Below are 16,843 nucleotides of genomic sequence, written 5' to 3' on the forward strand. Positions count from 1 at the left end.
GCCAGGCTTAGATCAATTTCCATTTCACTCCTTCCCTGCCAGAATTCCTTCCACCAGTGATCATCCAACACAGGGTGTCTCTATATTGTAGAACTAACACACTTTGATACCACTTTAACTGAAACAGTTCAGTCCTATAGAATCCAGGAACTTGTACATTGTTTTTTTTTTCTTCATGTCAGGAGCAACTTGAGAAACTTCAAGTTGCTTCTGGTGTGAGAGAATTGGCCGTCTGAAAGGACGCTGCCCAGGGGATGCTTAGATGTTTTTGTTGTTTTACCATCCTTGCGGGAGGCTTCTTTCATATGGGGAGCTGAAGCTGACAGAGGGAGCTCATCCACTCTCTCCTTGTGAAGACCTTGTGAAAATATGTAATTTCGAAGGCTTTCATGGCTGGAATCACTGGGTTGTTGTAGGTTTTTTGAGCTGTATGGCCATGTTCTAGAAGCATTCTCTCCTGACGTTTCGCCTGCATCTGTGGATGTTTGCCACAGAGGCAGGTGAAACATCAGGAGAGAATGCTTCTAGAACATGGCCATACAGCCCGAAAAACTTAAAACAACCCAACTTGTAAAAATATATTTTTGGACAACAACAGCCCCAATGTTGATACCTCTAGGTAAGGGGAACGTCATTTCAGTGGGTGTATATGTTTATGGTGATCTATATTCCACTTTCTAGTGAACTTCTGGTCACCTTAACTGCTACAGTTCGATACTATGGAATCCAGGGAGTTGTAGTTTGGTGAGGGACCATCTGTCTTTAGCAGAGAAGTACTGTATAAAGAGCTTATAAAACTACAACTGGATTTAACACTGTGTGTTGTCCCTGCCTTGCCTTTTTCTTCCTCTTGTACTGCCAGCAGCTTTCTGGTGTGCAGAATTCATACCTACCCAGTATATCTTCAAAGGCTTCCTTGAGTGTCTCAAGGTTTTCCAGTTTGAACGCATGCTTTTCACCGGGCTTCTTAGATGCTATCTCATTCATGGCACTCCAGTCCACATCAAGGTTTCCAACACCAAAGACATAGATATCTGAACAAATGAAGAAAAAGAAACACCCACAAAGATTTCCTCGATGTGCACATGCATCCTGGATGGAAAGATGGATATTGCAAAATTCCAGAGCCATTGACATTGAAGACTTAACTAGTTACACAGCCAGCAATGAACTATGTGAACAGATGGCATTAAAACATTTCTGAAACGGGAGATTTGCTTTCCAACTGCCAACAAATAGGGGGGAATTCCAAAAAATATGAGGAAATTCCAGAAATGCTTTTGAAGCTATTTTCTAAGGCAGCGTTTCTCAACCTGGGGGTCGGGACCCTGGGGAGGGGGCTTGCAAAGGGGTTTCAGATGGGTCACCAAAGACCATCAGAAAAAAAATAGTATTTTGTGTTGGTCATGAAGATTCTGTGTGGGAAGTTTGGCCCACTTCTGTCATTGGTAGCCCGGAAAACTCACAGCAACCCAGTGATTCTGGCCATGAAAGCCTTCGACAACACATATATTTGTTTTAATTATTAATATTTAAAACATTAATAATTAAAACTGGATTTATTTGAATGTGTTGTTCAATGCTTTTAAAGCTTGTGTACTCCATGTTATTGTCGCTGTTCTGTTTTAATTCATACTATAAGCTGCTTTGGGTCCCATTCGGAACAAAAGCAGGATACAAATTAATTATTTCGAATGGAGCTGACCTCTAACAAGCCGGTTTGTTTGGTCCTTTTATGAGCTTTGCACCTGTTCCTTCCATATATTTCCTTTTCTTGGAGCATTGCACCTGGTGTATCAGTTTACAACTATTCCAAACAAAGGCATATTATGTGTCCTTATTTACGTCTGACTCCACTTCTCTCCCTTCCCTGTTTTGCTGCATCTGTAGCTTATGAGATCATTGTGGTAGTGATGGGTCTTCAGAAAAGAACAGAGGTAATGGGGATCATAATGAAAATCTATTTCTCTACCATAGAAACAGGCCCAAGATGGAATTGGAAAGGAACTGTGTATTGATGTGTTGTCAAAGGCTTTCATAGCCAGAATCACTGGGTTGCTGTGAGTTTTCTGGGCTAGCCATGTTCCAGAAGCATTCTCTCCTCATGGTTCACCCACATCTACGGCAGGCATCCTAAGAGGTTGTGAGGTTTGTTGGAAACTAGGAAGATGGGGTTTATATATCTATAAAATGTCCAAGGTGGGAGAAAGAACTCTTGTCTGCTGGAGGCAAGTGCGAATGCTGCAACTGGCCACCTTTGGCACCTGATGAGCCAACGTGGACTCAGCATATTATTTGAGAACACAGAAATGCTGGACCACTCTCACAACCACCATGTCGGACTACACAGAGAAGCCACTGAAATCCACAAGCAAGTGGACAATTTCAACAGAAAGGAAGAGACCTGTTTGTTTACTGTCTGGAATTCCCCTGGGTTTTTTTTAGTGTTGCTCTTTATTTACTGTTGCTATTTTTTTTAATACTGGTAGCCAGATTTTGTTCATTTGTTCATGTTCATACTTTCCTCCTTTCTGTTTAACTTTATTTATTTATTTACTATATTTATATACCGCCTCTCTCAGCCCAGAGGCAACTCGGAGCGGTGCACAATTGGCAACACTTTGATGCCACAATAATTACAACAAATAAAACAATCATAAAATACTGGTAAAAACATTAGCAAACAATATAAAAATATATTGTCAAAGGCTTTCATGGCCGGAATCACTGGGTTGTTGTAGGTTTTCAGGGCTATATGGCCATGTTCTAGAGGCATTTTCTCCTGACATTTCGCCTGCATCTATGGCAAGCATCCTCAGAGGTAGTGAGGTCTGTTGGAAGTAGGAAAATGGGTTTATATATCTGTGGAATGACCAGGGTGGGACAAAGGACTTTTGTCTGCTGGAGCTAGGTGTGAATGTTTCAACTGACCACCTTGATTAGCATTTAATGGCTTGGAAGTGCCTGGGAGAATCTTTCTTTGAGATAATATAAAAATATTAAAACCGTAGAAAGCCTTAAAACATTATCATGAGCGTTTCCATGTCAAGTCATTATTCAATTGCGTCATCAAGTGGTTCCATGATATCGTATAACTATGCCAGCTTAGCCTAGCGGGCCTTTGGGAAGGCCTGCTCAAAAAGCCAGGTTTTCACCTTTCTTCGAAAGTCAGGAGGGAGGGGTCGATCTTATATCTCTAGGAAGGGGGTTCCATATTCGAGGGGCCACCGCTGACTGTCCACATGCTTGCCTCAAACAGACAAGAGTTGTTTCTCTCACCCTGGACATCATTCCACAGATATATAAACCTCACTTGCCTAGTTTCCAATAGACCTCACAACCTCTGAGGATGCCTGCCATAGATATGAGCGAAACATCAGGAGAGAATGCTTCTGGAACATGGTTATAAAGCCCGGAAAACTCACAGCAAACCAATGATTCTGGCCATGAAAGCCTTTGACAACACGTTTATTTTTTTGGATTACCAACTCCTGCAAACTCAAAGTAGTCTTTGTCAGTGACTGTGCTGAATGCATGGCTCATTGAGTTATTATTAACTTTACGTTTACTTGGCCTTTCCCCTAATATAAGGACCCAAAGCAAGATAAACAAAGATGTAGCCAAGGATTTGAAAGGTTTGTTGATATCACCAGAGCTCAGTCAATCCCTGAGCTCCTCAAACTCTTGGTCCATCACAATATCATCTCAATTTCCTTTATATGCTGCTGATGAGAATGTAGTCTGCGCTCATTTAGAAAAAGACCTACAAGCTACTTTAAACACCTTTGCAGAAGCTTTTTGAAGTGAGGTCAAACTGCATTAATTCTACAGTGTCAACACATTCTTTGATAGTATTGCATTGGAGGTTGTGGACCCAGAACATCACCATGACATTCTACTTGGCTTTGTAGGTAGTCAGTGTTCTGGTACGGCTGTACCAGGAGCTCCTACTTTATTTGCTTTGTATTAAATGTTTGTTTACAGTCCTAAGTTTCAGGGTTCTGCAGATAGGTGGCTTTCTTTGGTTGCAGTCACAGGGCAAGTCACCTGTCCATCATCGTTAAGTTTTGGTCCCGCCCCTTGCTCAGGGCAATTGGGAAGGGAAGGGAGCCATTTTTTAGTTAGTTCCAGCAAGGAAAGCTAATGTACAGGACGTGTGCAAGCTTCCCCTGTACAAAAGCTTCAACCCTTAAGACTTTCGGGGGGGGGGGGGGGAACAGTCTTAAGAGCATCCAAGATCTGGGGGAGAACAGTCTTAAGAGCACCCAAAGATTTCCAGGTAAGCAGTCCTAAAGCTTTGAGGAATTTCGGAGGATGAACAGTTTGGAAGACCAAAGAACTCCAGCTGAAGTATATCCAAGCCCTTACTGGTAGGTCCACTCGGTGCTTCGAGACGCAGTTTGACCCGGTAGCGGAGCCCACATCAGTAAGGGTTAGATTACAGTCAGCCTGGGAGAAGTTAAAAAGGGGATTTTCCTTTAAAGTAAAGAAGAAGTTATTGAAGACAGTTGCCTGTCCTTTGTGGGCAAGTTTAGGAAGCCACCAGTTGCATAAAAGCCTGGAAGCATTTGTTTAACTTTGTTGAAGACAAGAAAGGTTTTGTTTGATTGTTCATTAATAAAAGACTTTGTTATACTTCACAAGCCATCTAAAGATTATTTGTGGTGGAAAACCTCTGAGAACTTCTCTTTGGGGCCCCTGGCTTCCTGCTGGGCAAAGGTTGCACGTCCTGTTCTAAAAGAAATTCTTTACAGGCCCAGCGCACAACAGAACAGTCAGGTTCCTGTCATGAAGTTTGACTTCCTAAGGCACAAAAGACCACCTCAAAACAATCACTCAAAGAAAGATATGTTTAGATGGCTCACCCAGATAATCTATCCGGTTTTCTCTCACATTCACCAAGTCTTCTATGTTTCTCACTGCAGCTTTAGGAGGCTGCCCAAGATTAGATTTACCTAGGGATTAGATTTACCAACTTGCTTAGACAGAAGAACAAAATTACACTGCTAGCAATTTATTATTTTTTATCATTATTATTTACTTCATTTATATCCCATCCTTTTCAAGCCTGCTGGGGACTCAGGGCAGCTTACAAAAAAGGCACAATTCAATGCCACTTTTACATAAGCTAAAACAAAACATATACATTAAAATCAATAACTGAATACACATAATATTAAAAACAGGTATATTAAAAACCTCACAGTCCAAAGCCATATTCCAGGAGCCCTGGCACAAACATTTTGTGCCAAGGTAAAAGCCACAAGAAAAAAATACCTTATTTCATCACATAATAGTCGCACTTTCCCTTTTTTATCAAAGAAAGGGGGCATGACTATTTTTTTTAAATAATCTTTATTAGAGTTTTCATAAAATATACAAATGGATTAAAGGTTTCCAAAAGAGAGAGAGAGGAAAAAAAACAAAAACAAAAAAAGAAAAGAAAAGGAAAAAAAAGAAAAGGGAAGAAAAAGAAGAAGAAAAATATGGAAAGTTAAAAAAAAGATGAGGGAATTTGACCTCCTAGTGTCTTCTGAAAATCTTCTGTTTAATATTGTCCACGACTATTGTGCCTGCGATTATCCGGTTTGTTTTACTTAAACAATAAACTGCCTTACCTCCAGCTAGCTCTGCAACAATTATACGAGGAACACAAAAATACCAATTTTGCCAAGCCAAAAATGGGGATGTGACTATTATGCGATGGCGACTATTATGCAGTGACATATGGAAATTAGACACTTCTTGAGTGATAGAGGAATATTTATTTTTAAAACTGTAGCCACTCATAACCCTTCTTACTGGGGGACTGAAGGAGCTATAAGCAGCCTTTACCTCAGTTTATGTATTGTCTGCCCTTGTTAACTGTATAATAGCATTGAATGTTTACTGTATATGTGTTCTGTAATCCGCTCTGAGTCCCCTTGGGGAGTTAGAGCAGAATATAAATAAAGTATATTATTATTATTATTATTATTATTATTATTAGTAGTAGTAGTAGTAGTACATCATGAGGAGACAGCAAAGCCTAGAGAAGACAATTATGCTGGGGAAAGTGGAAGGTAAAAGGAAGAGGGGCTGACCAAGGGCAAGATGGATGGATGGCATCCTTGAAGTGACTGGACTGACCTTGAAGGAGCTGGGGGTGGTGACGGCCGACAGGAAGCTCTGGCGTGGGCTGGTCCATGAGGTCACGAAGAGTCAGAGACGACTGAACGAATGAACAACAAGTAGTAGTAGTAGTAGTAGTAGTAGTAGAAATACTACTAGTAATATTGTATTCACTTTTTCAGTTCTGTTCAATAAATGAAAAGATGAGTTTGGCACCCTTTTAATGATGGGATTTGTAGTTCAGTGAGACCTCTGTACATTTTGGAGGAGAAAGCTAGACATTCTAAAATTATTGCTGCCATGATTCCATAGCATCAACCCATGGCAGTTCAAACTGCATTAACTGGGGCCACAGTATCACAGCGGGTTAAATCGCTAGCTGCAGAAAAATTTGTTGACCGGAAGGTTGGCAGTTCGAAGTCGCCAGTCGGGGTGAGCTCCCAGCTGTCAGTCTTAGCTCCTGCCAGCCTAGCAGTTTGAAAACATGTAATGTGAGTAGATCAATAGGTACCGCCTCGGCAGGAAGACAAAAGACACTCAAACAGCCATGCCAGCAAAACACGATCAGGAGGGTCTACGGACAACAGGCTCCTCAGCATGGAAAATGGAACAAGAGCACCTCCCCATGGACAGAGTTGAGCATTGCCTCCAGACGCCAGAGACAGAAAGAGAAACCTTTGCCTTTGTTGGCGTATTGTATGTCACTGTTCACTGTATAAATGGCATTGAATGTTTGCCTATATATGTGGATACTGTAATCTGCTCTGAGTCCCCTTGGGGAGATAGAGTGGAATATAAATAAAGTGTATTATTAATTCTACAGTGTAGTAGATGCATGCTACAATAACAGAGCAATTCAACTCTTTGTCTTGGGTATAATGCATCCAACTACCCACCCCTCTCAAGCCTTCTGATCTCCCCATTTCTCCTCACCGTCAGTAAGAAGAATGATAGCATGGCGAACTTGGTTCCATTTCTCTAGGACATTTATTTATTTATTTATTTATTTCATTCACTTATACCCCGCCCTTCTCACCCCGGGGGGACTCAAGGCGGCTTACAGGGAGGGCACAATTAGATGCCCAATTACACAACAAATAATCCAAACAATATCACAATTCACAATCAGATTAAAACATCAATACATCATAAAAACATAAAACCTAAAACCTTCTCATGTCAGAGTCCATATATCAGAGCCGTACATCCGTTCTATTCCACTTATCTTTGTCTATCGCCAGGTCCTTAGGTTAATTGTCAGAGTGACCAAAAGCTTGGTCCCACATCCAGGTCTTTAGTTTTTTCCTAAATGCTAGGAGGGAGGGAGCCGATCTAATCTCCCCGGGGAGTGAATTCCATAGGCGGGGGGCCGCCACTGAGAAGGCCCTGCTCCTCGTCCCCGCCAGCCTCACTTGTGAGACTGGCGGGGTCGAGAGCAGGGCCTCCCCAGAAGATCTTAAACTTCGAGGTGGGATGTAGAGGGAGATCCGTTCGGACAAATACACTGGGCCGGAACCGTATAGGGTTTTATAGGTCAAAACCAGCACTTTGAATTCTGCTCGGAATTGGATCGGCAGCCAGTGGAGCTGACGTAACAGGGGGGTGGTATGCTCCCTGTATGTCGCTCCGGTGAGCAATCTGGCTGCTTCTCGCTGGACTAATTGTAGTTTCCGAGCAGTCTTCAATGGCAACCCCACGTAGAGTGCGTTGCAGTAATCCAGCCGGGATGTGACAAGAGCGTGGACCACCGTGGCCAGATCCGACTTCCCAAGGTACGGGCGCAGCTGGCGCACAAGTTTTAATTGTGCGAAAGCTCTCCCGGCCACCGCTGAGACCTGAGGTTCCAGGCTCAGCGGTGAGTCCAGGATCACTCCCAAGCTGCGAACCTGCGTCTTCAGGGGGAGTGTAACCCCGTCTAACACAGGCTGTAACCCTATACCCTGTTCGGCCTTCCGACTGACCAGTAGGACCTCTGTCTTGTCTGGATTCAGCTTCAATTTGTTAGCTCTCATCCAGTCCGATACAGCGGCTAAACACCGGTTCAAGGTCTGGACAGCCTCCTTGGTGACAGGTGTGAAGGAGTGACAGATTTGGACGTCATCTGCATAGAGATAGCATCTTAGTCCGAAACTCCGAATGATCTCTCCCAGCGGCTTCATGTAGATGTTAAATAACATCGGGGACAAGATTGAACCCTGTGGGACTCCACACAACAACGGTTGTGGGGCCGAACAGGTGTCGCCCAGTAACACCTTCTGGGTCCGTCCCTCAAGGAAGGATCGGAGCCACCGCAAAGCAGTGCCTCCGAGCCCCATGTCCATGAGGCGGCCCAGAAGGATACCGTGATCGACGGTATCGAAGGCCGCCGAGAGGTCCAGCAGAACTAACAGGGACACACTCCCCCTGTCTAGTTCCCTGCGCAGATCATCTACCAAGGCGACCAAGGCTGTCTCAGTTCCATGTCCCGGCCTAAAGCCAGACTGTGCCGGATCAAGATAATCAGTGTCTACCAGAAACCCCTGGAGTTGTGTCGCCACCACACGTTCCATGACTTTGCCCAAATAGGGGAGATTGGAAACTGGCCGATAGTTGTCGAATTGGGTGGGATCCAGTGATGGTTTCTTCAACAGCGGTTTTATAATAGCTTGCTTTAAGCTCGCTGGAAACTCTCCTATCTGTAAGGAGGTATTAACCATCACCTTCACCCACCCTGCCAAACCCCCTCTGGCTTCCTTAATCAGCCAGGAAGGGCAGGGGTCTAGGATGCATGTGGTGGGTCGCATCTCTCCAAGGATCCTGTCCACATCCTCAAGCTGAACCAATTGAAACGAATCCAACAAAACTGGACAAGCAGATGCTCTCGTTACATCCCCGGAGACTGCCGTTAACATGACGTCGAAGCCAGACCGAATCCGCTCAATTTTATCCGCGAAGAATCGAGCAAATGCTTCACAGCGAGCCACCGAGTTATCCGGGGCCTCGCTTTTTGGCGGATTTAACAGGCCCCTGACAACTCGGAAAAGCTCAGCTGGACGATTCTTCGCTGATGCAATATTGGCTGTGATGAATGTTTTTTGAGCTGCCTCTATTGCCACACTATAGGACCTTAAAAAGGCATTCAAGTGTGTTTGGGCTGGATTGGTGGGATTCTGGCGCCACACGCGCTCTAACCTCCTCTTCTTTCGCTTCATTGCTGCCAGCTCCTCAGTAAACCAAGAAGCTGGTTTAGCTCGGTTACTCGAGAGGGGGCGTTCCGGAGCGATAGTGTCAATTGCCCTGGTCAACTCACTATTCCAGCCAGAGACCAGAGCATCGACAGAATCGCTAGCCAAGGAGGTGGAAAAATCCCCAAGAGCCATCAGGAAACCATTTGGATCCATCTGTCTCCTGGGGCGGACCATTCTAATGGGTCCACCACCCCTGCGAAGGTTAGAAGGCACAGTTAGTCTAAAACTGATCAGGTGGTGATCGGTCCATGGCAAAGGGGCGATGGTCGGCTCCTCCATTCCGTCACCCTCATCCCATCCTTGGGTGAAGACCAAATCCAGGGTGTGTCCGGCACTATGGGTGGGACCAGATATTAGCTGGGACAGGCCCATGGTTGCCATGGAGGCCATGAAGTCCTGAGCCGCTCCGGAGAGAGAGGCCTCAGCATGGATGTTGAAATCTCCCAGGACCAGAAGTCGTTGGGAGTTCAACACCATGTCCGAGACCACTCCCGCTAGCTCAGGTAAGGAGACTGTAGTGCAGCGGGGTGGTCGGTACACTACCAGAATCCCTATCCTGTCCCGGTCACCTATCCTAAAGCCGGCACATTCAAAGGAAGATGATTGAGGGATGGGACACCTGATCAGTGGGATAAAGTCCTTATAGACCACTGCGACTCCGCCTCCCCGCCCTCCAAGCCTTGGTTGGTGCTGAACGGAATAACCCGGTGGACAGAGTTGGGAGAGATTAACCCCTCCCCCCTCGTCCAACCAAGTTTCCGTTATACAAGCCAGGTCGGCTCGTTCTTCTTGGATTAGATCTTGAATGATGGCAGTTTTTCCGTTTACCGACCTGGCATTGAACAGCACCACCTTTAGCTTGGAGGGGCCACCGTCTTGGCACCTCAGCTGTATTTTGTCGGGAGTAGATTTTGGAATTGTCAATCTATTTTTATTAATTTCGAGCCGAATAGTAGTGTCTATTTTTGGAATTGCCAATGTCCTATTAAAGATTTTGGGCCGAATTTGCTTTTGTCTTTGATTTCTAGCATCTTTAGGGATAGCCAATTTATTACTGTGAATTTTGGGCCGAAATGGAAATTTTATTCTCCCTTTCCCGTATCTCCCTCTACCAGTCACCACCTCTATGGCGGCTCCCCCACCCGTGGTCCCGCTCCCCCCGGGGGTGCTCCCTCCGTTTCGAGCAGCTATGGTCTCAATAGTAGGCACATGCTTACAATTATTGTTATCTGTCTCTGGGTCCTGATATTCCCCTCCCTTAATGCTGTCCATTCCCTCTAGTGTATTGAGGGTTATAAAGTGCACTCGTGCTGGAGCCGATATAAAGTGCACTTGTGCTCGTATTGTTGTAAAGTGCACTTGTGTTGGAGGTTGGAGGGATAACAGTAGCAGCAGAAGCAGAGCAAACATTGGCATAAGAGTAATGATAATAAAATGGTGTTAACAGCAATTATGCTTACTGCAATTAATAGTATGAGAACCCAGAGTACAGAGAATAAAGTGCAAATTGTTATAGCCACCTGACCGTTCTGATGTGGTTCTGATGAAAGGACCAAGGTGCTTAGGTTAAAGTGACTTCGTGCTGAGTGGTTCTGAAGTTTTTAAAGTGCAGCTGATGCAGAGTTTACTGGCTTCTAGAGTAACCACTTTCCGACCACTAAATCAGGACAAACAATTCGCACCAGTGAGATCCAGCTACCTGAGCCCGTGGAGCAACAAGCCGGCACCCAGGGTCAGATCTCTGGTTCTTCTTGAATGTCTTGGGTGGGGAATTATCCAACAGAACAGATGGTAGTCTGTATGATGAAGGCAATATCTGCAGTTGTTGCTAATTAACAGCATGCTACACAGTTGTCCGTTGTGTAATAGAAATTATTGCACTTTTTTCCTAAGCCACAGAGGGCAGTATAAGGGGAATGGATGTCTAGTTCTTTGGTAAGGGCTCTACGAGTTACAATTAACGCCCTGAGTCATGAGCGGACAGAACTTCCGGATTTTCGTTTAGGCTCAGCTGTCCGTGGTGTAAGTCTTATTTTGAGCCCAACGGCCGCAATATGATGTTAATTATTATTAATTATTGCTATCACACTGTTATTATATTACCGTTATATAATGGCACAGTTCACAAGTTCACAGAGAAGCATATACACATTGTTAGCAATAAAGCGGTAAGATGGTGCTCTGAGATGGCGGCTGGGTAGAGCCACGCTGGCCAGTCGCCCCCCGATGGAAAAGGGGGAAGTCTTCAAACTCCGGTCGATGCTGATAGCCCGAACGGCACACAGGCCGGGCGTCAGGAGGCAGGCGCAGAGTCACGGAGCGCCAGGGCTGGAGCTGTAGGCTGCACGCCGCCAGTTGGTGCAGGGCCGAGAGGCAGCCGAAGAGCCGCAGCCCGCCCGATCCCTCCGCGGTAATCCTGCGGCCGCGGCAACGCCGAAGTCGCAGGCGGCGAGGTGCCAGTCGGCCGCGAAACACCAGAGGCCGGCCGAGTCCTCGCCAGCTCCTCCTCCCTCTCTTGACTCTTCCCCGCGCTTCGAGGTGGGGTGGCACAGCGGGGGGGGGAGGGGAGGGATACGATGATAAACTAACAGGCAGCAGTCTGTCCTTCCCTTCCCCACGCTCCGAGAGAGGAGCGGATGTTCCCACAACGGAGCGGATCCGCTGTAATGGCGGCGGCTGCGTCGTCCGCAGCGTTGGCGGCGGCCCCGGCAGCTATCCCGACCGGGCAGACTGCCTCTTCACCATGCCAGGGAGGTGGTTAGAGCCCAGCACTCACCAGTGAGGTTTGGCGTTCAGGGTTTATTCTAGGCGTTAAGGGAAGGAGAAGGGAGCCGACCAGCCGCGTTGTAATGGCGGCGCTCCTTTGTCTTCTTCCTTCCTCCGCCTTGCCGGGTCCCTTTTTCTTGTTCCTTGGGATTCCCCCCGGTCGCTCTTGCCCCTGATGGTGGCCGAGATCTTCTGGTGTTTCTCTCCTCGAGTTTGGGTGGTCGAGGAGGGTGGGCTCGCCCTGGATTCCTTCAGATTTAGATTTTAATCGGCGCAGCTCTGGATCTTGCTGCTAACCGCCATACCGGAACCCCTCAGCATTTGCTCGGTCATTAATCATCATCCTGTAGATGGCATCAAGGGCAGCATAGGTGTTGGTCCCTGTTGCATTGCCATGATCTGCAGGAGGAAACAAATTGTTGTTGAGTTGTATGGGCTTATGTCTTTCCTGTTCCCCACAAAAGATGTGGATGTATTTGAATCGAGGACTCTGTTTACACTGATAATGGAATACAGTTCGAAGCCAGCTTCAAACTGCAGCAGCTAGACAATAAACTCCAGTGAAAGCGAATTAAAGAAATCTCATAATAGGTATCAGTGCTTTATGGTTGAGTAATGGTCATGTGTGCCTCAGACTGGTTTCCTATCTGTACGTGGCACATTGGGTTTGACCTTTGTACCAGCAGGACTGCTGACCGAAAGGTTAGCGGTTCGAATCTGGGGAGCGGGCTGAGCTCCCGTCTGTCAGCTCCAGCTTCTCATGCAGAGACATGAGAGAAGCCTCCCACAGGATGGTAAAACATCCTGGGCTACGTCCTTGCAGATGGCCAGTTCTCTCACACCAGGAGTGACTTGCAGTTTCTCAAGTTGTTCCTGACACGGAAAAAAAATCTGCACAGTGAAGCCTTTTGCTTCAATAATGGTTGGAAACTGCATTAAATAGTCATTGTAGGTGGGGCTAAAGAGTAAGATTTAATAACAGTTAGGATATGAGTTGAAAACTACAATTAAATTAGCGCACCAGCAAAATGAAAATGCAATAAAATAGTGCTCTTCTCTCAGTTTTTAAAGTTTTATCTTTTGGTTTTGTGTGAGCGTAAGATCCCATCCATACTGTCCATATAAAGCCATTTCAAGGCAGTATTGAAGAAAATGGTTTTGCTGGTTCGATCGTGTCATAGGAAATCCTGGAACCAGTTTGTGTCATGAATGGTGATGACACAAACCACAGAGCACTGATACGCATTAAAGGCTTTTTTTCTTTGCTTTTGTGTTTGAAACAGGCTTGGAAGTGCCTTAAATGGTCCACGTAGAGGCCATCTACACTGCCATATAATGCAGCTTCAGGTCACATTGACACTGCCAGATAATCCATTTTCAGAATCCATATTACTTGCTTTGAACTGTATTATATGGCAGTGTACTCATCTTACGCAGTTAAGTGCAGTTCAGTCTTCATTATATGAGTCTACACCAAGCATGGACAAACTTTGGCCCTCCCTCCAGGTGTTTTGGACTTCAACTCCCACAATTCCTAACAGCCTATCAGCTGTTAGGAATTGTGGGAGTTGAAGTCCAAAACACCTGGAGGGAGGGACAAAGTTTGCCCATGCCTGGTCTACACTGACCATTATAACGCAATTCAAATACAGGGTAGATGGTGCCTAGAAAAGGATATCCCAATGGACCCTTTTTCCAAACTCCTCATGTTCCATGGAATAGGAATTTCTGCACCAAAGGTGAGCAACTATATTATTTTGCAGCATAAACAAGGAAGAAGGAAACAGAAATTTTTTTAAAAGAGACTGTAGTAGTCCCTTTAAGACTAATTGGATTGTATATTTTCACATGATCTTTCATGGATATTAATTCACTTATTTAGATGTGGCATTGCCGTTCTATGCCTATTTGAAGAAGTAAAATTACAGGTAAAGAAAACTCATGCAAAAATAGAAACTAATTCATCTTAAAGTTGTTGCTACGTTTCTTTCTTCCCTCTCCCCCAACCTCCCTCCTGTATTTGGCAGATCCAACCCCAGCCTCGTCACACTAGCGAATGAATCCACTTTAAATCCGTTTGCTGCCTCCTGCAGAGGCCTTTAGCAGCCTCACTAAACTACAAACTCCAGAATTCTGCAGGAGGCAGAAACTGGGTTTAAAAGTGGATTCATGCTCTAGTGTGATGAAATAGTCAAGCATATTTACTCCTTCAAAGACACACATATACTCAGTGTTCCTGGAAGTCTGCTTCCAGTGTTGAACAGCAATAGCCTCTTGGAAAGGGTCCCGCATGAGAAGTCAAGGGCACACGCCTTGCTTTAGAGAAGAATTTCCACTTTTGGAATTTTTTAAGTGTTGCAATCTTGCTATTATGAGCACTGCTGCTCTATCCAAAAATTTATTATTTCCAATATGGCAAATGGGGGATGTGTTCCAAAAGTTACAACAAAAGAGATCAGCATAGACTCTGTGGGCACATCTACACTGCAGAATTAATGCAGTTTCACAGAATCAAAGAGTTGGAAGAGACCTCATGGGCCATCGAGTCCAACCCCCTGCCAAGAAGCAGGAATATTGCATTCAAATCACCCCTGACAGATGGCCGTCCAGCCTCTGTTTAAAAGCTTCCAAAGAAGGAGCCTCCACTACACTCCAGGGCAGAGAGTTCCACTGATGAACGGCTCTCACAGTCACGAAGTTCTTCCTCATGTTCAGATGGAATCTCCTTTCTTGTAGTTTGAAGCCATTGTTCCATGTCCTAGTCTCCAGGGAAGCAGAAAACAAGCCTGCTCTCTCCTCCCTGTGACTTCCTCTCACATATTTATACATGGCTATCATATCTCCTCTCAGCCTTCTCCAGGCTAAACATGCCCAGCTCTTTAAGCCGCTCCTCATAGGGCTTGTTCTCCAGACCCTTGATCATTTTAGTCGCCCTCCTCTGGACACATTCCAGCTTGTCAATATCTCTCTTGAATTGTGGTGCCCAGAATTGGACACAATATTCCAGATGTGGTCTAACCAAAGCAGAATAGAGGGGTAGCATTACTTCCCTAGATCTAGACACTATGCTCCTATTGATGCACCACTTTAACTGTCATGACTCAGTACTATGGAAGTTGTTGATTGGGAAGATAACAGCACTCTCTGGTTGAGGAGACTAAAGACCAGGAAAAGCCATGATGCCATAAACATTGAACCAAGGCTGTTACAGTGGTATCAAACTGCTTTAATTCTACAATTCAGATGCACCTGAACTCTTAAATAACTTTCGAGATTCAAACGGGAGGAAAGCACCTATGTGTTGAGTAGGAAAACTGTCTGACGGCCATGTATAAATATGTGAGAGGAAGTCACAGGGAGGAGGGAGCAGGCTTGTTTTCTGCTGCCCTTGAGACTAGGATGCAGAACAATGGCTTCAAACTACAGAAAAGGAGATTCCACCTGAACATTAGGAAGAACTTCCTCACTGTGAGAGCTGTGTTATGTTTTTATTATTTTTATTTGATTGATTTTAAAGTGTTTCATTTTTTCTGTAATTTTTGGGCTTGTTCCCTTTGTAAGCTGCCCTGAGTCTCCTTGGGGAGATGGTGGCGGGGTATGAAAAATAAAGTTGTTGTTGTTGTTGTTGTTGTTGTTGTTATGTTCAGCAGTGGAAAGGAGATTCCAACTGAACATTAGGAAGAACTTCCTGACTGTGAGAGCTGTTCAGCAGTGGAACTTTCTGCCCCAGAGTGTGGTGGAGGCTCTTACTTTGGAGGATTTTAAGCAGAGGCTGGATGGCCATCTGTCGGGGGTGCTTCGAATGCGATTTTCCTGCTTCTTGGCAGGGGATAGGACTGGATGGCCCACAAGGTCTCTTCCAACTCTATGATTCTATGATCCTGAGTCAGAGCACTTGTTTCGAAGGCTAGATCTACGGTGCCTTATATCCTAGGATCCAATCCCAGATTACTACTTCTCTTGGACTGGATGGCCCATGAGGTCTCTTCCAACTCTTTGATTCTATGATTCTATGATTATCTGGCAGTGTGGACTCATATAATCCAGTTAATCTGGGATCAGATCTTGGAATATAGGGCAGTGTAGATCCAGACTTAGAAAGAATGGAAAATCCAGGAAGGAAATGTGTAGGAATGAAATATTGTCCTTTTAGAATTCCTATCCCCAAAATAATTCAGGAAGATCAAAGGATCCCGAATTTAAAACTAAACTTTGAGAAGAGGCAACTGGTAGAAATCTGATAATATTTCCAATACCTTTGTAATTCATGTCAGTCTTCATCTTCTCAAGAACCAGTTCTGGATCTTCAGCTATATCTTCATGGATGTCAACAATAGTCTTTGGTTGGCTAGCAAACGAGAGGATGGAAAACTTGGTGGCTACATCAAAGCTGGCAACCTGGGAAGAGAAGGACCATACTCCATGGAGAGACAGCACAAGAACAAAATAAAGCAGTGCAGTCTCCCATAACAAGTTATGTTGAAAGATAAAGAGGGCAGGATGATGCTTCATTCCAAAAGTATCACAATAGCTGGATCTACACTGCCATATAATACAGTTTGAATGGGCATTATATGGTCAGCTCAACTGCACTGAACTGTATTATATGGGTCTACACCAGACATGGGCAAACTTTGGCCCTCCAGGTACTTTGGACTTCAACTCCCACAATTCCTAACAGCTGGTATTAAAATACATATAGGAAAGATACATATAAGCCAAATCGCCAAGATAAAATC

General features: G+C 45.0%; 1 protein-coding gene across 1 annotated transcript in view; it reads right to left on the reverse strand.

Annotated features, from left to right (window-relative positions):
* LOC132765693 (uncharacterized) overlaps positions 1-16,843 on the reverse strand; it is a 100,174-nt gene that overhangs the window by 72,346 nt on the left and 10,985 nt on the right. Inside the window, exons 7-11 of the mRNA XM_067464751.1 lie at positions 16,361-16,502; positions 12,423-12,503; positions 7,045-7,095; positions 4,866-4,955; positions 894-1,034 (exon numbers count right to left, since the gene is read on the reverse strand). Coding sequence (XP_067320852.1) covers positions 894-1,034; positions 4,866-4,955; positions 7,045-7,095; positions 12,423-12,503; positions 16,361-16,502 — 505 coding nt within the window. The remainder of the gene's footprint in view (positions 1-893; positions 1,035-4,865; positions 4,956-7,044; positions 7,096-12,422; positions 12,504-16,360; positions 16,503-16,843) is intronic.

This window comes from Anolis sagrei, chromosome 2, assembly GCF_037176765.1.
Source record: "Anolis sagrei isolate rAnoSag1 chromosome 2, rAnoSag1.mat, whole genome shotgun sequence".
NCBI classification, from domain to species: Eukaryota; Metazoa; Chordata; class Lepidosauria; order Squamata; family Dactyloidae; genus Anolis; species Anolis sagrei.